This window comes from Populus euphratica, unplaced genomic scaffold (genome assembly GCF_000495115.2).
Source record: "Populus euphratica unplaced genomic scaffold, PopEup_1.0 scaffold86.1, whole genome shotgun sequence".
NCBI lineage: Eukaryota > Viridiplantae > Streptophyta > Magnoliopsida > Malpighiales > Salicaceae > Populus > Populus euphratica.
The window spans coordinates 600,130-621,437 of record NW_011499880.1 but is presented as its reverse complement, the minus strand read 5'-3'; the positions used below and the strand labels follow the sequence as shown (position 1 = coordinate 621,437).

General features: G+C 32.7%; 3 protein-coding genes across 7 annotated transcripts; 1 reads left to right on the top strand and 2 right to left on the bottom strand.

The window, feature by feature from the left end:
• On the bottom strand, positions 1-2,647 carry LOC105129190 (Transcription factor TFIIIC, tau55-related protein). Of its 2 annotated transcripts, XM_011031149.1 has the most exons (5): positions 2,296-2,647; positions 1,369-1,419; positions 1,180-1,231; positions 411-606; positions 1-144 (listed from the first exon to the last, which is right to left on the bottom strand). In XM_011031149.1, the coding sequence occupies exons 1-4, from the start codon at positions 2,422-2,424 to the stop codon at positions 416-418; spliced, it is 423 nt and encodes a 140-aa protein (XP_011029451.1). In that variant the 5' UTR covers positions 2,425-2,647; the 3' UTR covers positions 1-144; positions 411-415. The 2 variants fall into 2 exon arrangements, with proteins under 2 accessions (XP_011029451.1, XP_011029449.1); XM_011031147.1 differs by having other exon boundaries at positions 1-606.
• Positions 2,648-3,695: 1,048 nt separating this feature from the next.
• LOC105129187 (Regulator of chromosome condensation (RCC1) family protein) lies at positions 3,696-10,851 on the top strand. Of its 4 annotated transcripts, none has more exons than XM_011031146.1 (7): positions 3,696-4,968; positions 5,657-5,866; positions 6,584-6,694; positions 7,290-7,658; positions 7,816-7,923; positions 8,761-9,104; positions 10,518-10,851. In XM_011031146.1, the coding sequence occupies exons 1-6, from the start codon at positions 4,630-4,632 to the stop codon at positions 9,100-9,102; spliced, it is 1,479 nt and encodes a 492-aa protein (XP_011029448.1). In that variant the 5' UTR covers positions 3,696-4,629; the 3' UTR covers positions 9,103-9,104; positions 10,518-10,851. The 4 variants fall into 4 exon arrangements, with proteins under 4 accessions (XP_011029448.1, XP_011029447.1, XP_011029446.1 ...); XM_011031145.1 differs by lacking the exon at positions 10,518-10,851 and having other exon boundaries at positions 3,698-4,026; positions 4,261-4,968; positions 8,761-9,445; XM_011031144.1 differs by lacking the exon at positions 10,518-10,851 and having other exon boundaries at positions 3,698-4,167; positions 4,261-4,968; positions 8,761-9,445.
• A 1,970-nt stretch (positions 10,852-12,821) lies between these two features.
• On the bottom strand, positions 12,822-15,112 carry LOC105129186 (CBS domain-containing protein CBSX5-like). Its single transcript, XM_011031142.1, has 2 exons — positions 14,469-15,112; positions 12,822-13,969 (listed from the first exon to the last, which is right to left on the bottom strand). Exons 1-2 carry the CDS (start codon positions 14,837-14,839, stop codon positions 13,093-13,095), a joined length of 1,248 nt encoding a protein of 415 aa, XP_011029444.1. The 5' UTR covers positions 14,840-15,112; the 3' UTR covers positions 12,822-13,092.
• Positions 15,113-21,308: the final 6,196 nt, after the last annotated feature.

Below are 21,308 nucleotides of genomic sequence, written 5' to 3'. Positions count from 1 at the left end.
GAAGGAAATATAATGGACCATTATATTATAGAATTCATTACTTCTAACAAAACATGACATTATATCATTGCCCTGACATAACTAATGTAATGTTAACCTTTATAGCATCTAGCAGTATAAAATCCTTGGAGAAAAATTTGATTTCTGCCATCGAGTGAACACAATTCAAAACTAGTGTGTTTGAAATCAGACGTTTTTAATAACAAAACTACAGAAAACAGTATACATGCTGTAGAGCAAATGGAACTACTGGGACTTGGGAGAGTCTGACAGCACAACCGAGGTTATTCTATCTGAAACCATCTTACTAAATAATCAGCATTTACCATCAACTAGCTAGGCCAACCATCTTCATTTACGGAAAAGAATATTTGCATCGAAATCCAGGAGGAGGGGATTTCTCCACTCACAAATTTCATGTCTTTGATTCCACAATGAAATCTTGAACATCCTCGTCCATTAACAACCTAAACTTTAGGATCTTCTGGAGCTGTGCAACTGGTTTCACTTCCTTGGTTGGAGCTTGGTTAGGATCCACTATACATCTGCCTGCAAAAAGGTTTGCTTCTGATGGTCCTGTCTCTTCTAGAATCAAAGGGGCAGCTTCTGCAAACACAATTTTCTGTTAGCAGAATTGCAGTAACAAATATCAAATCCCCACTCTCGAATCATCCAATTCTCTTGGTGAACCATTGCTATAAACAATTAATTGCAAACAAAAATCCAAAGGTGAGTTGATGATCCCATGTCCTAGCTGTTAGATCCAGGTTTTATTTGTTAAAGTTTACACAAAAAAACGCACTATAATATTTGATGTAAATGGGAAGTTAATTTCGCCAGTCTTGTGCAATAACTTCTAAATAATAGGTCATATTTTGAGACTTACATCTAGATTCCCATGCGGACATTCATAGTTGTGTTAATAGTTCTGTTATGCGGTAGAATCATTCAATTTCCCTTGATATTTGCCATAAAAGCCAATAACAGGACCAAAATTGAGAATCAATCAATTTATCATGGTAGCCAAAGAATGAATGATAGGGGGGGACGCAAAACTAGCATATTATATAAGAGATGATTGATTAACCCTCAAGTCAGCTAGGTGGTTAATTTATGCAAGGAAAACTTCTTTTTAGTCTAGTTCCTTAAACCAAAGAAGACAGGCAGAGATAAGCTCACCATTTTCTGAGAAAACAAAGCATGTACCGATTGTATCTTCATATTTCCCAATCTGAGAAAGCAAAAAACAGAACCAAACATATGTTTGTTATCAATGTCAGTCAACTGAACAGGTTAGCCATGTTATAGCCCTTCAAACTCGAAATGAATACAAAAACGAATAAATGATATGTCAAGCCATCCACTCACCAGTTTCACTTTGTCATCTATAATCAATATTGGCTCTGCAGTGTCGAGACCCTAGAGTTCAAACAAATGATTAACTAAAAGAAAAATGCTGACATGAAAAGAAAAAATCAATGGTTTGAAGAATTTAGACACTCTAGAAATAAAAGCAAAAGCAAATTATTAACTTTATTAGCAGGCAAAAGAAATAAAAGCAATTGATCCCAAGGAAAAGTCATACCGAGTCAACAAAATTCTGAGTCAAAAAAGAAAATTAGAAGCCATCATCATCCCTTTGAACTAAAAATAAAGCACCCAGTCAATAAAGTTCAAGAAAATCAGAAAACAGTGAAGGGTTTTCCTTGTTGAATCCTTCAAGCAGCAGCAGTAAGCAATATTTCAATATGGGGTGGTGTCAAAGAATCGAAAGGCCTTCTTGTTTATTACATAATTTTAATAATACATGAAATGCAACTAAAAAACAACGAAAAATATCCGAACTAGCAAGTCACAAATCAAAATACAAACACACAATTGTTTCAGCTTACTCTAGCAAAAGCATGTACATTTCGAATTCAATGATCAAAATTATAACTATGGCATGCTCAAGTAAACTCAAAATAAGAAGGGCCCTTTACTCGTTAAAAAAAATTGTAATAAAGCATGAATTGCAGCACCTAAAATCTGTACATAATTTTCGGAAATTGTAAACCACAGTCCAACATACAGTTTATCGGCTTAAAATAGCAAACAAAAACTACATAATTAAAATTCAATAAATAATGGCATGGAAATGTTCATGCAAATGCAAAACCCAGTAAAATCTCAGTTTTTACCATATTCATCAAAGAAATTGAAGCGGGTTGATGCTAAAAAACTCAAAGACGCAGTCTTCAGTGTCAAAAGAAACAAAAACTTAGCAAATTGTAGAAGGGATTAGTTAAAACTTACAGAAAGAACATATGGTGTATCTGGAGAAATATCAACTTGGGCAAAAACAGCATCAAGATCAAGAAGCACATAGTCTTCTTCTTCGGCTCCATCTTCTTGATTATCATGGTGCATCAAGTCTGCCTCCATTGTCTTTATCTATACAGACAAGCAAGACAACACTATCGAGAACTGGGCTAGTGCTTAAAGACCCTTTCAGGTCCCTGGTTGATGAAGGCTCACGACACTTTTAATTGTGTTCCATGAGTGAAATGGAAAACAAGTGTGATCCAGGGTACCAGGGGTCAGGTTTGGTACTCTCCATATCCGAACCTGAATCCAAAAAGAAGTTGATTAATAACCTAACTGTGCCACGAACAGACACCGAAACAAAACAAGCTAAAACCAACAGCAGAAAAATATTGGGCCTGGGTCATCTGAAAAATATAATGGGCCTGGGTCATTTGACAAATAATCAACCTTGTTGATGCCTAAAACTATAATGGGCCCAGGTTGGTCCGTTGACAGTACGGCCTTAAATGCAGGCTGGCCCGTATGACAGAAAAGAAAAGGTATAAGAAATAGCCTGTGGGCTTTTGATTTTTTTAATGCTTAGTGTCTGTTTTGGCGCAGCACTGCCATTGTTGTCTATTTTAAAAATTAATTTTTATTGTTGTACCAAACACCCAAACACGTCTCAATATTTTTATAAGAAAAGAACTCTCGGGATTGGCTGGCTTAGTAGATGATGGCTTGCCCCCCAAGTTATTCCTTGAACCTTGGACATCTTCAGAGAAGTCCATGGCTTCGCTGCTCATAATAATTATTGCTGTGCTTTCAGTGACGAGAGGGACAATTAATATTGCAAGGGTGTTTCTTCCATGGGAGGGGAAAGGACTTCTTCAATATTCTGATTAGCCGTAGAGGAATTAGCAGGTCAAGTCTTCGATGACTTTAGCAGGCGCCATTGCTAAGAAATTTAAGCAGAGCAATGGGAAACTTAATACAGTGAATTAGCTACTTGCCTTCCTCAAGAAAAAGTGGCCAGGAATTTTCAAGCTTTTTATTTAGATTATTTATATAAAACTTATGCTACAACATCCTATAATCAAACAGACTTTTTTTTTTAACCATTGTAATAGCAACATTCACAAAACTATAGCTATCGTTGTAACTACTAAATCAAAATGTATCTGTAATACAACTGAAAGAAACAAAGAGAATTAGTTTTGATTTAAAAATATATATAAAAAAATTAATTGTAGCAATAAAAAATTAAATTTAACAAAACAGCGGTTGCATGGGTGCGCAGAAGGCACCCTTCATCTACGCGCGAAATATGGTCACTCCGTCCTTCGTCTTCCCAGGGTTGCAAAGCTGACGCCCAAAAAACCACTTCATTTATCGCACATGGCAACTCCACTGAATTCCACGTGTCAACCGCAAAAGGTAGCAAATTTGAGTGAAGTCCAGCAAGCAGAATCCACGAAAGGACTTTTTCTTCTTTCTGTGCCCAAATTCGCTCCAATGCAACCATCTCTCTTTCTTACTAATGAAACCATAAAATGAAGAAACTAAAACTAAAATCTGGAGAGAGATACCATGACTGGCTGACATCTAAGAAAAATGTGGCCATAAAGACACCTTCAAGACCCTACCTTTCCTCAATTCTCTCTTCCTTTTGTGCTCAATTTGGCTACATTTCGGTCACCACTAAAAAAGTGAAATTCTATTGCTTTCTTTGTCGGTTTGGTGAGCGATCACTAGTCATCAAAACCCCTTTTCTGTATATTGATTTTTATTTTTCATCTCAAAATCTCACATTCTATTCACTGTTGTCTTAAAGTTGAGAGCTTTACTGAAACCCTTTTGTTGTTGATGGTGTTTAATCAGGTTTGTGTCTCAAGATCTTGCATTTCGTTCTGTTTTTGGTTTGAGAAGTGAATTTTGATCTAATTTATTGTTGAATTGCGCTCAATTTTGCAGGTTAAGCTGTTGGCTTTGGAGAATTTGTCTGATTAAATTTTTGGGAGTTTGTGTGAGAATATTTTCTCTTCTGATGTTTTATTTCCAATCATTGTATCGAAAACATAATTTGATAATCTCACTTGGACCCCCTTTCTTGTATTCTATCACCTCTATTTTTCTTCCCTCTGATGTTGTTTTCTTCATATGTTGCTTTAATTACAATAGATTTCGTCTAAAAATTTGATACATTTTCGCTTATTTATCGGCCCTGTTTGAGCTTGGTCTTGTTGAATTGAGGTCGCTTGTTATCCGTTTTGGAGAACAAGTGTTGGATTCTGAGGGTAAAGGATTGGTGGTGTGTTGTGAAAACTGAGGAATTTGATATAAATGGCCGATGAGAATAGATCGGTTTCCATCGAGGATTTGCCATCACATTTGATTTTTGAGATACTGACCACTGGTAGGCTTAGTGCGGTCGACCTCGCGTGTTTAGAGTTGACTTCTAGGACATTTGGAGGGAGTCATGGGTTGTACCCTCAAAAGTTTAGGTCGCTGGTGGACTTTGCAGCGTATCAGCTGTGTGTGTCTCATAGAGTGTATAGTGGGATGGGGTGGAATGCTCAGAAAGGGTTGTTTGGTCGATGTGAAGGGAATTGGAAGCGGGTTTTGAGGTTCTTGCAAGCCGTGGAGGAATCATCAGGCATGGTCAAGACCTCAGCATCCAATGTATGTGTTCTTTCTTATATTCTTACATTCCAAATGAAAGATTGAAGAACTACACGAGTGCAGAAGTAATTATATTGTTCTGTTATATCCTTTGTATTCTACATGTTCTCAACATTTATTTTGCAGTAAATGATGTTATTAGGCTTTTGTCCTAACAGCTATGTTGCCGTGGTTGTTCTCCTTGTGAATTATGACGGATGGGAACATCGCTGTTGGCTTTCTCATTATGAACTAAGACAGGACAAGCCAATATTAGAAAGGGAATCTAGAGTTCTAATGGCTACTATTGTTTGCTATTGCATCAATAATGTAGTGTGGTACCTATTATCAATTGGCATATGTTACAAAGTAGTGTTAAGGTTCTAGAAGGGAAATATTAGGAAAATTATTTACAGTCCCTTTTCTATTGGCATATGTTACAAAGTAGTGTTAAGGAAATATTAGGAAAATTATTTGCAGTCCCTTTTCGTAACACTAGGAAAATTACAATTGATTTCCACAAAGGATGGACATTCAAGTTCATGCGGTAATAAACTTGTGATTTGTGCCAAACCTTGCCCACCTTTTCTTTTTTTTTTTTATTTTTTTTATATTTTTTTTTTTTTTTTGTATCCTAGTCCTTTTCGTATTTAGGCTGATGCATCTGGAAGAGTTATCAATGTTTATTCTCTTTGGGTTAAATCAACAGATGCAGGTCACAACCGGAAGATATCACACATTGCTGATCAGAGATTCATCTGTATATTCTTGTGGTTCCAGTTTGTGTGGCGTTCTTGGACATGGTGCTGAAACAACACAATGTGTAGCATTCACACAGATTAGATTCCCATCTTTGGCTTATGTGATCCAAGTCTCAGCCTCCCATAATCATGCTGCTTTTGTTTTGCAGTCCGGAGAGGTTTGTTACTGGTCATACTTCATATTTCATCAGTCATTTGTTTTGCTCTGAACTAATTGCTAGAATGAGCAGGCTTTGGTGTAGACCTTTAGAGGGCCACAGTGGGGATGATAAAAAGTAAAAATAATAATATTGAGCAAGCTGCTATATGGTTAGGCTCTTAAATTTTGGTGGTTTCATGTGTGAATGATGTTTGACCCAGCATCAATGGTAAAAAAAAAAAACAATATGCAGTTTCATAGTTTTAGGAATGTTATTGCTTCATAGAACTGGATGCCTAAAAGAAAGTTTTGGTGCAAGTAATTAAGAGCACTGCCATTTCTCATTTTCATATTCCATAATTTCCTTTGTCTGAGAAGTTGGGAGTTCAAGACTTCCTACTAAAAAATGGTTCTGTTGATGCTGATGCAGTCTGGGAATATTAAGGGTGAATATGCTTCATATTTCATTATAAGACTGTGATAACCTTGGACATGTATTGCTTCTATGTTGTCTAGAAGCCTCAACCATGTGGCATGCATCTCCTTCTGTTTGCAAATGAGGGTTGTGATTTATTAATGTCGCTGTAGTTTTTATGCACAATAAACATACTATATCAACAAGCTTTTAAACACATACTGTATTCTGACTGGCAGTTGAGACATATGGTTTAATAATCACGAGTTTGGTTTTGATAATTTGTCATGTCCCTCAGATGATGGCTATTTAATGATGCAGGTTTTCACATGCGGTGATAATTCATCATTTTGCTGCGGCCACAACGATACTAATCGCCCCATATTTAGGCCTAGGCTAGTTGAGGCACTGAAGGGAGTTCCATGCAAGCAGGTAACATGCATATCACTATACTGTATTCTTACTGATGTCACTTCTTAAGAGTGTTCCTATGGGTTCCTAGGTAACAGATATGTATTTTAGTTGGTGTTGGATGATCTATAGTAACATGTAAAATTGTTGTTCTCAACCTTTTTGGTGAGGCTCTTATGACCAATACACATTCAAGGGCTTTTGTTTCTTAACAATGATTTTCTTATTTAAGTTGATTTTTTTTATTTTATTTTAAGAAAACAATTCCTGCTATATCCAACCATTGTCTTGCGGTTAATACCAAGCTGCCTGGATAGCAAACTGTGCCTTGTCTCCAGTGCTGAGTTAATTTTCTGATATTCATTTAATTTTTTTACGCGTCAGTGACTTTTCTGCAGAATCACATGTTACTTGATTTTCTTGAAGACTTGATTAAAATACGGGTAAAAGCATTTAGTTTAAGCATGGGGGTTATACTTTCTTCCTGCTAGGCAATTGTGTGCTTCTTCAACACAATATTGTTAGTGTTTTGGGACCATTTCACTGGGACCAGCTGCTTTTGTTTCTTCTCTTGATTTTTTAATTAAATTAAAAAAAAAGCTGGGAATTGTTTCAGGTTGCTGTTGGCCTGAACTTTACAGTGTTCCTCACAAGACAAGGCCAGCTTTATACTTGTGGGACGAACACACATGGGCAACTTGGTCATGGTGACACGCTAGACAGACCAACACCCAAAATAATTGAACTGCTCGAGGGAGTTGGTTCTGTGGTTCAAATAGCTGCTGGTCCCAGTTACGTTTTAGCTTTAACTGACAACGGTGTAGTTTACTCTTTTGGTTCCGGTTCTAATTTTTGTCTTGGTCATGGAGAGCAACATGATGAGTTCCGGCCACGTGCAATCCAGACATTTAGAAGAAAGGATATTCATGTGGTCCACGTGTCTGCTGGTGATGAGCATGCAGTGGCACTTGATTCAAGTGGATTTGTTAGTCTCTGCACCCAAGTTGAACTGTGCTTTCATTGATAGTGCTTAGTCTTGCTGATTATGAACTTGTCAAAGAACCTCTCTAACCTGTGACCTGGTAACCTGGTAATATGAACTTGTCAAAGAACCTCTCTAACCTATGTCCTGGTAATGGTAGGTCTATAGTTGGGGAAAAGGTTACTGTGGAGCATTAGGCCACGGCGATGAGATTGATAAGACTCTTCCTGCACTTGTGAACTGCCTTAAGAGCCACCTTGCTGTGCAGGTTTGGTCAACTTTTTCTGTTGCACCCTTTAAGTAAATTGAGTACATCCCCACTATGAACTTGAATGCATGTCATGCATTAGTTTTCTAGGCAGTGTACGGTTCTTGGTAACTGGGGGTAGAACTGAAATCCGAGGATGTGTTTACAATATCAATAACCAGTTTAATGTTTTTAAGGGACTTGTTTAGAAGAATTCTGGGTTATAGTAAACTTGTCAACAACAGTTGGTGAGCCGTAGCAGCAGATTTTATAGTAAGAAAGAAAAGCAAGATGAAATAAAAGAAGAAGAGGAAAAAGGTATAGTAAGAAAGAAAAGCAAGATGAAATAGAAGGAGAGGAAAAAAACTCTAGGCACCAAGTCTTCAATTAACTTAGTAGCACAATTTTATTCCATAATTCAATTCTATGAAAAACTTTCTACATAGGTATTTATAACAAGTTAAATAAAACTAGTAACTACACAAAATAATTTCCAAAAAGACTAGGATTTTTGTATAGTATTATGACTTCTAAGTAAAATAGGCTTTGCTATATGTAGAATCAAAGATTAAATAATAATCATTTCTTAACTTCTCTCTCACCGATTTCGTCACGCTTTCTTATCTTTTGGAATTAGGATCAGTACTAGAATACCTCCACAACCTTAGCAACTTGCACTGTTCCTCCTGGTTGTTTGCTATGTCCTTTATGTTCTCCCTTCATTCTAGTTCTTCCCCTTTCCTCTTCTCTAAACGTATATCTGCTTCCTCTCACCTTTGTGTGAGTTTATTATGATAAATGGCATGCGAAACCTTTTTATCCGAGACTCAACCAGTGATGATGCCTTTTATTTTATAGGTTTGTGCAAGAAAAAGGAAAACATTTGTTCTGGTTGATGGGGGTTCTGTTTATGGCTTTGGGTGGATGGGATTTGGTAGCCTTGGCTTTCCTGATAGGGGTGTATCTGATAAAGTGATGAGACCTCGAGTCCTTGATAGCTTAAGAGCTCGTCATGTTTCTCAGATCAGCACAGGCCTCTACCACACTGTTGTGGTTACTAACCAGGGCCAAATGTTTGGATTTGGAGATAATGAAAGAGCACAACTTGGGCATGACACATTGAGGGGATGCCTACAGCCGACTGAAATCTTCGTTCAAGAAACAGCAGATGATACAGGTCTTGCTTCGGAAGGCAAATGAAGATCAAGTTTAGACACCCTACTCTGCTCTCTGGATGCCACTGTTATATCAGAAGCGTCCCCAGCTTCTCAACTCAACCTAGTTAATAGTCGGACACCAGATTGAGTCGTCTTATATTGTTGAAAACTTGACAGTAAATTTCTTTAGTAGTAACGATTGTAATGTAATTCATGAAATTGCTTATAGTCTATAGACATTTTTTTTTCCCACTTTTCCTTTGCAAGGTTATTTGCCATTGTTGTCTGAAAGAGCACGATCCATCATAGGTTCTTTTGGATGTAAACAGCAGACCTCTCTTCTATTCGTAACCTTTGAAAATTCGATCACCATTCTTCATCTTTTTTTTGGTAGTGGTGGTGCTAATCCATGGTACTTCGCATGATTTGAGACCGTTCCAGCTATGTTTCCTATGGCAAATATAAAGAACCTTGGCTGTACTTCAGCTTTATTGTTCCAGTTCTTGATTTGTTGTTCAAATGTTATTAATTTTTATATATTTTAAAATTATTAGAGATTTATATAATTATTAATTTTAAAATTTTAAAAAATTAATTAAGTTAGGAGTAAACTGAAAGACTGCAATTCTAGGATATCAGAGAACAGGTGGATGCCATGCGTTACGTGCATTGCAGACATGTGCATCGGAAACCGAGTCATGGGGTGTTGGTGGGAATAGGACAAAAAAATGTTCTTCATTTGTTGGCTACGATACAAGAGACCATAAGTGGGTAGAATTTCAATTTAATTGAAGAGAATGACTTGTTATTGCACGGAAAGAATCCGAGTGGAAATGTGAGTTCCCTATCCTTTTCAACAAACTGTTTTTAAACATTCGTTGAAACATATTCCAGCTGTGCTGAGTATTCAGCACACCTAGCCAACCCACTAGCTATAGATAGTAACTATTACATCCGTCGTCGTACTCCGTGGACGGTTGAATTTTTTTTAATTTAAAAAAATTAAGAGTATAATTTTTTTTAATATAATTAAATACAATTAAACAGTTTAATTAATTTTAAAATATGCTAGTTTACTGCCTAATTTTTTACCTAGTTTAAATTTCAAATTAAATTATATGAATATTAATTCAAAATAAACTATTTAATTTAATGAGTTTAAAAATAACTTGGATGATATTGATAAAAATATAATATAATTTAAAAAAATATATAAATAATAATTTATTTTTTAATATTAATATGAAGCTCAATTGGATCAATCTTGAATCATGAATTTTAATAGGTTTAATAAATTTATTATTTTTATATATTATTTTTATTTAATTTTAAAATAAAATCAAATATGTGCAACGATCCTCAAAAAAAAAATTATTTGAGATCGTTGTAACCCTACCACTTATAAATAATAGAAAAAAAATTTTTATTAAATTTTTTTTCACGTAAATGCAAATGAAGATCAAGTTTAGACACCCTTCTCTGCCCTGTGGATGCCACTGTTATATCAGAAGCGTCCACATCTACTCAACTCAACCGAGTTAATATTCGCACACCAGATTGAGTCGTCTCATATTGTTGAAAACTTGACCGGAAATTTCTTTAGTAGTAACGATTGTAATGTAATTCATGAAATTGCTTATAGTCTATAGACATTTTTTTTTCCCACTTTTCCTTTGCAAGGTTATTTGCCATTGTTGTCTGAAAGAGCACGATCCATCATAGGTTCTTTTGGATGTAAACAGCAGACCTCTCTTCTATTCGTAACCTTTGAAAATTCGATCACCATTCTTCATCTTTTGTTTTTGGGTAGTGGTGGTGCTAATCCATGGTCCTTCGCATGCTTTGAGACAGTTCTAGCTATGTTTCCTATGGCACATATAAAGAACCTTGGCTGTAATTGCAAAATTATGTTTGGGAGTATACTAAAAGATGTAGTTTTATTGGTCCAGTTCTTGATTTGTTCTTTAAATGTATTTATGTTTTATAAGTTTAAAGATTATTAAAAAATTATATAATTATTAATTTTAAAATTTTAAAAAATTAATTAAGTTAGGAGTAAACTGAAAGACTGCAATTCTAGGATATCAGAGAACAGGTGGATGCCATGCGTTACGTGCATTGCAGACATGTGCATCGGAAACCGAGTCATGGGGTGTTGGTGGGAATAGGACAAAAAAATGTTCTTCATTTGTTGGCTACGATACAAGAGACCATAAGTGGGTAGAATTTCAATTTAATTGAAGAGAATGACTTGTTATTGCACGGAAAGAATCCGAGCTCCCTCTCCTTTTCAACAAACTGTTTTTAAACATTCGTTGAAACATATTCCAGCTGTGCTGAGTATTCAGCACATCTAGCCAAACCCACTAGCTATAGATAGTAACTATTACATCCGTCGTCGTACTCCGTGGAAGGTCGAATTTTTTTTAATATAATTAAATCCAATTAAACAGTTTAATTAATTTTGAAATATGCTAGTCTATTACCTTATTTTTTAGCTAATTCAAGTTCAAGTTAAATTATATGGATATTGATCCAAAATAAATTATTTAATTTAATAAATTTAAAAATAACTTGGATGATCAATAAAAATATAATATAGTTTTTTAAAAAATTAAACAACAATTTATTTTTTAATATTGAGATGAAGCTAGATTGGATCGATCACGGTCACCATACTGGATCATGAATTTCAATGGATTTAATAAATTTGTTATTTTTGTAAATTATTTTTATTTAATTTTAAGATAAAATCAAATGCTTGCAAAATCAAGTATCAATCCTCAAAAAAAAAATTATTTAAGATCATTGTAACCCTATAGATAGCAGAAAAAAATAAATCATGAATTATATTTCTTAACCAATTTGATATTGAAAAAAAGTGGAATAAAAAATAATTAGAAAAATTAAAGGATCACAAACTAAAAAAAAATTATATTTGATAAGTATACCTACTAAACTCATGAATTGAATAACCGGGGTCAATATATTACACTTGCAAATCGAGTAATGAACTATATTGACATTAATTATCCTTTTGTTTTCAAATTATTATTTATTTAACTATATAATAACAAAAATAAATTATCATAAAATCAAGCATCAAACCAATATTAAGATTTATTTTTAAGATTATAATAACCTCATAAAAAATTATAAAACTTAATTTTTAATTAATTTAATATCACATAAAAAAATTAAATTAAAAAAATTAAACTCATCAAACTCGTTAACAAGCCTATAAACTTTGTAAATTATAACATATTTTTTTTAAATTATATAATAAAAAAATAAATAACCTTATACTCGAGTTTAATTAGGAAAAAAAGTACAAGAAAATAGTCAAAGAATATAATTACAAAGAATATAATTACAAATGATATGTTTTAATTCTAATATATAATTTTAAGATATTTTTAATTTAAACACATGAAATGTATCTTTTAAACTGTATTCAAGAAAATGACAGATTATTTTTTAAATTGTTTTTCACATAACAATATATTAAAATTATATATTTTTTATTTTTAATATAGTACATAAAAACAATCTAAAAAAACATAAAAATTAATTTTAATAAGAAAAACCGAATTTTTTAATGTTTTAAAAAAACTATTTAAAACGAAATTCTAATGTGCCCTGAGTCATCGGGATTTGAGTTCACGCCATTTGTTAAACTATGAATTAACATGAACACACATGACATAATCTTCAACAAAATCAGGATCAACGAGATCAACGAGGCAAACACTAGATGATTATACAAAAAGGTGCATATTGTCAAATCTGCCTGCTCCTGCTGTTCTGCTTCAATAATTAAAAGTAGAAAAGGCACAGAAGATTCAAAACCCCACCAGTACAAAGAAAACAATACAAATTATACAATCGAAGGCCAACTCTCCTCGTATCAAAAAGGGTTCCAAACTCCTCCATCAGTTTTTCCTACCACTTATTTCCTTGATCTAATCTCACCAGATCAGCGTTAACGATAAAGCCAGCTGGGAAAAGAAGGAAGGAAAAGCTCCCTGCCTTTTTAGGCCATATCCTCTATACTTTCCCTGAAAACTTTTAACACATCACAGAATCTGACAATCCCAACCAAGCTACAGTCATCCTCTATGACCCACACATAATTCAATCTATGAGCAATTGCTTGAATCATCACAGCCACAAGTGAACTCTTGGGATGACAAACTATTGCCTCTGCCCTTCTCACCATCCTGGCTGAGTAACTCATGGACCTACTGTACTTTCCTGGTCTCTGCAGCGCACTAACTGGGGTGCTGCTCTCTGACTCCTCATCAGATGATGACGACGAAGACTGTGAATGACATGAGCTAGTCGTTGAGTAACAACTAGAATTGGTGAATTCTTGCAGCATTGCTTCTAGGCCTCTCCCTTTAAGCCTCGTCATGACCAAATTGACAAGGTCCTCTGGGGGGCCTCCACAATCAATGTAGGCCATCAAGTCCCCGGATGAAAGGGTAGTGATTGCAGCTGCAACACTCTCATCACAGCAGGCTAGGGTGAATGGAGAGAGCTCCCCAATTAAGATGCCATCACTGTCAATGATTGCAACGGAATTCTCGTCTGCTAGAGAACCAGAAATGGCTTCAAGTTCTGAGATAGCAGGGGAGTGGTAGTCAATAGTAGGATAATCATTGCTTATAATGCCAAGGGTGTCAATGGAGAGAGCTGGAAGTGGAGCAAAGAGGCCAATGGAGCCGAGGAAGAATCTGATTATGTCTTCCTGTGTTAGCCAACAGAATTCCCGGCCATTGTGGATGGTGGGGCTGGTGATTGAGAGTTTTTGGTGCTGTTTTCTTCTTGAACTGGAGCTATATCTGGTCTTTATTGGCACAACTAGATTCTTGGCTCCTTGGAGGATGAGATCAATTGCGTCCAATAAGCTGAAAAAAAAAAAAAAACTGGTGATTACTAGTGGAGCTGCAAGAAACAGAACACAATCTCAAATCCGTGTAGCGACTAAACTATTGGCGTTCAAATTGCTGCCTATTGTGTAAGAAAAAAACAGGGGGGGGGGGGCCATATTTGATAGGGTCATATTTGATACCAAAACATCCTGATTCTATAAAACAAATTGGGATAGATTCATGGTTAAGAACAAGTCTTAAATTGTTATATAAACCTGATCAAGAAATGATCTTGACTAAGGAAGTAACTGACAGAAATAATGAAAGAAAATTATAAATTTTAGACTAAAGGGATTATTACCAAGCTTGCCTTTGAGCAAACAATAAATAGCTTGGGAACTCCCATAAAGGAAGTTAAACTGAAAAATCAATAAAAACCCAGATAAGAACACCAATAAAAACAGAAAAAGAAAAGTTGGAAATTTGAATAATTGACGAAACATGGTAAAACTCCGAAAAGCACAATTCCCAATACCTTGAAGTTGGTTCCACGTGAACAACCATTCCAGGAACCTCAGGCAAGAGAACAGAAACAGGTGCTTTCAATGCATCAGAAGGGGACACCAAGTTCTCGTCTTTGCAAAGATAGCATATTACATCCACCATGGAAACTTTACCCACACATTTACACTCACCAACATCACAGCCATCCTCTTCACAATTGCCTCTGTAGTCTTTATTAGTTTTTGCTGTGTGCTCACAACTCCATACACTTAAAAAGTTATCATCAGAGTTTTTAAGAGCAAATAGAACTTCAGTTATCGTTGTGGTGAGTGAGAGAGACCTCAAAGCAGGCTTGCCTAAGCAGAGGTCAGATATCTCACGTGCAAGTAAACTCACTGCCATACAAGAATGAGCAAATCTAATAAAACTTTCGCAAAGACAACGAAAAACAGAGCAGGTTTAGTGAGCAAAGCAAGTGATGGAGGTTGTTGTTGTAGCGTTATGAGGAGGGTCTATATAAAGGAAAACATGGACTTACGGGAGGGTTTAGGATTGATGATGATGTTATAGGTACGGTACACATTGTACAAAAAACTGTGGGGTCTATGATTCTTGTTGCAGGCTGTACAGATCAGCTACTGGTGTGTAATGGGTAATGCTGTCTGTTACACGTGAGTTTCAACTCGGAACTTTCATGTGTAAACTCTGGATATTTATTGCAAGTTTTGGAGCTTTTACTGTAGAAAGGGCTCTTAAATTCACACATATGTCTTTGGTGGAGTCAAGAACAGTTTGTGAGACCAAATTCATCATTCAGAATTCTAACTGAAAAGGAATTTACTACGAAAATCTTCAGATGACCGCATACATACTCTTATGCTAAGATAATCAATTAAAGTTAATGGAAGATGCTCTCTGTATTTTGTCGGCTTCTTGTTGCAGGATGAACAGATAGTCTTCTTGCACTTATCTGACATCACCCATGACATCACCCATGACTAAGAGTCATTGCTGCCGAGTAAAATTATAACGCCAAGCATCTTTCTGTCTGTCTATCATGCACATGCTTACTCCGTCAGAAAATCATCATTAGTTATACCAAATTTCAAGGGTGACTCCAGTGTTTAAGAAAATCTAATCCTTTCTAACTTTGAAATTAGTACTAAAAAGCTACTGTATTGACCGCTGTAAGAATGTGTTCTTGAAATTATTTATGGAGGATGGCTGCTCTCAACTAATATGTAAATTGACTTGAAAAATTGATACATATACCAAAAGGTATCCAACTTTTTAACTAGTTATCTAAGCACAAACAATCTTTTTTTTATTGCATTGGTTTCCAAACAAATTCTTGATTGAAATTGTTATGGAACGTGGGAAAAACAGAGAAGATGAAGTATTCAAGTTTAAAAAGGAAAGCTAATAATCTCGGTGGAAATTACTGTATTAAAGTAGTTACACACGTCGGGAGTCAGTTGAACTAGTAGCCTTGGCAATTCCTCCCTGCATAAGTAATTCTTGTCCTCATGAATTGACATCAAAATCTGGAAATTGTAGCTGAAGTTCTTCAAGGTTTTCCCAAGTTAAGTCTTCATTGAACATATTTGACCATTCAATCAGTCCAAATGTAATCGTTATATCTCATTTCCTCATGATTTTCCTATCCAAAACTGTTACAGGATTCACTTAATGATCTTATAAGGACTAAAATATCTCGGGTTCAGTTTTATATTCCTCCTCGAAGCTGCCGTTGTCTGCTCATATGGCTGCAACTTAAGAAACACTCAATCTCCCACCATGAATTCAATTTTCGTCCTTCCTTTATCAGCTATTTGCTTCATACTGATTCTAGCCATATCTAGTTATCACTGAAGATTGTAATCCATTTCACACCTCTTTTGTAACATATCCTCCACAGCTTCTACAGAAGTCTTCTCAGGTAACATAATTTCTTGATTAGGAGGTGAATATCCAGGGAAGGGCTCATCTTGATCATAGAGATGAGGCTAGAATTGTACCACCATTTAGCTAAGGTAAGCCAAGAATTCTACTGTGTTTGGACTATGCATAGTCATGCATCTTAAGTAGGTCTCCAAGCACTGGTTTACCCTGCCTAATTATCTATCAGATTATGAATGATAGGTAGAAGTAACTAACACATCAAAAGAGTTTAGAATCACATCTTAAAATGTATCATGTATTAATTGGATTTATTACCTGCTAAGAAAAATTCGAAGGACATGGCCAACATTGAACCATTGCATCTTGGGTTGCTCAGTGAATAATAGAAACAATTAACATATAAAAACATAAATGATTTAATTTTTTATCACTATCCTTGTTATTTATTTATGCACATTAAAAAACAAAAATAACATTTTTTATATAAAATCAATTTATCAATTATTTATTGACACAAACTCATTAAAAAAAAAAGCACACGTCAACACAAACATTCACATATAAAAATCTCAACACCAAAACTAAATCATTATATCTTAAATAAACTAAAATCAATCTTAATCCTTCTAACCCGGTTGATGGTGGGGTATTGATTTCAACATTATTTTATCTTAAAAATAAATTTTTTTGTTAATATTATACCCCAAATTATTACATATTGATATGAACCTTAAAATTTTTAATTTTTATAATCATTTATAATAATACATGATCAATTAAACATCATTAAGACTAACAAATATATTATCACAAAAAATCAATAATATACTAAAAATTGCTTAAAAATTTATTGGATTTTGAAATCGACCTTATAGAGTGGCATGAATTATCCACGAATCAAAGATGACAATGTCGACGCGTGGGGTTCATGTGTTGTCGACACTGATAGACTGTGGTGAGTGATTACAAACTTGGACGAGATGTGATGATGCATCTAGTGACAAATTAATGGAGTAAAAACATCCTACACGCTAGTGGGTACATCACACACATCAGTTATTATCCATCTTTAAATAATATTTTATATATATTAAGATATTAATTTACCTCTCATCCTAATTATAACAAAAAAAAAATTATACTGAAAAATACAAAAAAAATCACTGGATGTCAATTAAAGGATTTTCAAATTTAAAAATAATTAAGTTATTTTATTGTGCTTCAAACAATAAAAAGTCAAAATAATCCTTAAAAGACATCAGTTTAATATTTTTGTTTTTAAAATAAATAAATTATTTTACTGTAAAAAAAAACATTATCTTCAATAACCAAACTAATTGTTTTTGTCAGTAAAAATAAAGTTATTATTTACTATTATAATTTACATTAGAAATGAGTTTAGAGTTATAATGTTTTACGTTATTTAAAACCATCGTTTTATATATATATATATATAAACATGTTTATTTTTATATTTTAAAAATATTTTAAAAAATTAATTTTTTATTTTTTTATTTTAAATTAATATTTTTTTAATATTTTTAAATTAGTTTGATATTTTAATATTAAAATAATTTTTAAAAAATAAAAAATAATATTTAATATATTTTTAAATAAAAATTATTTTAAAAAGCAATCATAATTATCTTCCGTCACACTATAATTAATGCATCCACACATGGAAAGACAGGTATTTGTACACGTGTTTAAAAAATAGGGGATGCATGATAGCTCACTGCCATACAGGATAAGGGTACATTCACTTCTGACCAACTGTCTGGGGTCCGATCTTCCATGTGGGGTAATCAGTGCACGTGGAAGGTTTGAGATCGGTGCCCTTGTGCATGAGACTAGGCTACGGCCTCTATATTCATGGACAACATTTGTCTTAATTTTATGGTGTAATTGTATTTTTTTAAAATTATTTTTATATTTTTAAATCATTTTTATATATCAATATTAAAAATAATTTTTTTAAATAAAAAATATTATTTTAATATATTTCTAAATAAAAAATACTTTTAAAAATAATTATTACTGTAATATCAATACTAAATATATTGTTGCTAAGTTGTATGCTTCGTTTATCATAGTTCTAATGTTGTTTGGACATTGATAGCGTAATCACTCATGCATGCAATGCTAAAGATGAATTTACAGCGCTGAAGATTTTTTTATTTCTTTTTCTGTTTTAAAAAATATAGTAATTACAAGGTATACCCCTCCTTTTTAGGAAACAAATATATAAATATACGATATTAATATATAAAATCTTAAACTTAAATAATTTAATTGTGTTCTTATAATAGTGTTTTGTTGCTTTTTTTAATAAAAACAAAAACGAGAAATAAAAATATATTTAATTATAAAGATAAAGATAAAGATAAAAATAAAAATAAGTGTTTCTAAGATATTTTTAAATAAATTTGTGTTCCACTTAAAAATAAAATTAAAAATTAAAAATTTTATAGTGTTTAAGTTGTAATTAGTGACATCTTATTAGTTACTTAGTAAGATCTATTTTATAAAAATAAATAAATATAAATATTATGTGAAAATATTTTTATTATTTTTACCACTCATGGGTTTTAGAGTCTTTTCCACTTGGATTTATTTTTTTCAAAGTAGATTCCAATAAATAATTAATAGGAAGTTACTAATTACTTCTTGATATATAAAACTTTCCAAACAAATATATAAACATAAAAAAAATAAATTAATATTTTTACAATTTTCCATTTAAATAATTCATAATTTTAGTCTCTATTTTTGTATTAAGATCTGAAGCATTAATTTTCAAAATAGATTTTAAAAGAATTTAAGCAAAAAGTAATAATAAAAAATATATTTTTAGATTTTAAGAAAAAATGATAAATATTTAGATGCAGGGATTGAATAATAATTAAAAATATATATGTATTTATAATGAAATTATTATCCTGTAATTATTAAAACAATATATTTTAATTTTATATTGATACAAATATTGTATCGGATATCGGATATATAATTAATTCCCTGTACCTTGACTTGTTCATATTATTTAAGTTTTTCATCCATCTGAATGGATGGCTCCAGATTGATGATCGTGATCCATGGCGAATAGCCAATCAACACTCTACAGAACAGTTTTTCTCACGCGGAAAACATTAGGGGAAAAAGAAGAGGATAAATTAATTTCATATTCATATCGGAAAACGTCCAAAAAATGAAAAGGAGCTAAGCGCGTGGGGCATCCTTCACCTTATTTTTAATCACAACAAATCTTTAGATTCGTCGAGTTGTTAATTGGTCGGATTTAGTTGCCTATTACTAAAAGGTTATTGACTAATGACCACTCATTTTCTTAATTGGTTAGATTAATTTTCATCGCATGAATTTAATAAAAAAAAACATGTTCTTAAATACCAGTTTTTAGATTAAATAAATAATCATGTGATTATGTATGTTTTTCAAATTAATGAAGTAATCTATACTTATTACTCCCTACTTACTTTCTGTAATTCTTTGAAGGTTGTCAAGGCAAAAGCGTAAGAAAGAGAAAGGAAAATTTCTCGTCTTAAGGACTTGTTTGTATAATTATAACACTTTATGACTATAATGTATTTGTACATTTGTGCTTGAGTTCTCTGCGGGGTGAGACTATAGTTTTCATTCAGGTTACACTTTCTACCACTTGTCGCCATATTTTCTAACTTTTTTTTTAATTATTAATATAAATATTTAGATCAATTTAAATATATTTTAACTAATCACACAAGTTTTAAAATTAATAATAATATAAATTTTTAATGTTGCTAATAAAATTTAAATTTATAATTATTAAAAAATAAATTCAAGATTTAACGGTTAAGCAGTTATTGAGGGTATCTATGTTCTAACTTCTTCTACTTCTTGTTGAAATGATGTGATTTGTGTGTGGGTACATTTATACACTTTATTAACCTTGTAAAAACAATATTAATTTTTAATATATTTATATTTTGATATATTAATATTAAAAAAATAAAAAATATATATTATTTTAATATATTTTTAAATAAAAAATATTTTTAAAAATAACTATAATCAAAATCAAACAAGCTCGTGAAACATTCATCTCGTCGAGTGATTATTTAAACCACCAAGGTAAGTTGGCTGGAGAATGCAAAAATTTTCAAGCGTTTTTTAATATGACACACACCCAGGCAGCTTTTTGAAAGTGACCTGCTCAACAATGATGTTCAAATAAAAACATTGAATTTGAGATGCTAAATTTGTCGATAAAGGTTGTCAAGAACATGTTAGGTCATGGATGACGAGGAAATCGAAAACCTAATTAGCAAAGCTATTAATTCTTTATTTAGCTATCCATGCCATCATTTTGATGTATCCTTTGGCTTAATTTGAGAAACAACTTTAGTAATTAATTTAGCACTCAATTAAATCATAATTAGACCAACTTTAGAAGTAAACCAATACGAGCTGGGGGTTAAAAAATTGTACTAAACTGGTTGAATGTACTATTGTAGTTGGTTTTTAAATAATTTTTTTATTAAAATATATATTAATAATTTTTTTATTTTTTAAATATTTTTTTTGGTATTAATATAAAATAATAATTAAAAACACTAAAAATATATTAATTTAAAATAAATAAAAAATAATATTTTTTTAAATCGCTTTTAATATCCCTAATTTGCATTGCCGCCTTTATGGAAGTTGAAAGCAACTTAATTATATTTTATTTTTATCTTTAAGTTTTTTAAGTTAAATCGACAATTGAGACCAAGCAAAAGTGATGAGTTGCTTTCAAAATGTTAGGTTGAAGATACAATGTCAAATGTCTTGTCAAGCAGATTGAATTATATCAGAGAATCGAACTTAAAATATTAAATGTTAAGTAAGGTTTAAAAAACATTTTTTTATTGCCATTTAATATATTCGTTTAATTGAAATCTGTTTACACTTGAACTTGTATTTTTTTAAT

Coding starts and splice junctions, on each gene's coding strand:
- LOC105129190 (XM_011031147.1), bottom strand. CDS start 2,424: ATGGAGGCAGACTTGATGCACCATGATAATCAAGAAGATGGAGCCGAA. Junction 1,232..1,368: donor TAGATGACAAAGTGAAACTG/GTGAGTGGATGG, acceptor TTGCTTTCTCAG/ATTGGGAAATATGAAGATAC. Junction 607..1,179: donor CTTTGTTTTCTCAGAAAATG/GTGAGCTTATCT, acceptor TTGTGTTTGCAG/AAGCTGCCCCTTTGATTCTA.
- LOC105129186 (XM_011031142.1), bottom strand. CDS start 14,839: ATGGCAGTGAGTTTACTTGCACGTGAGATATCTGACCTCTGCTTAGGC. Junction 13,970..14,468: donor CACGTGGAACCAACTTCAAG/GTATTGGGAATT, acceptor TTTTTTTTTCAG/CTTATTGGACGCAATTGATC.
- LOC105129187 (XM_011031146.1), top strand. CDS start 4,630: ATGGCCGATGAGAATAGATCGGTTTCCATCGAGGATTTGCCATCACAT. Junction 4,969..5,656: donor TCAAGACCTCAGCATCCAAT/GTATGTGTTCTT, acceptor TTAAATCAACAG/ATGCAGGTCACAACCGGAAG. Junction 6,695..7,289: donor AGGGAGTTCCATGCAAGCAG/GTAACATGCATA, acceptor GAATTGTTTCAG/GTTGCTGTTGGCCTGAACTT.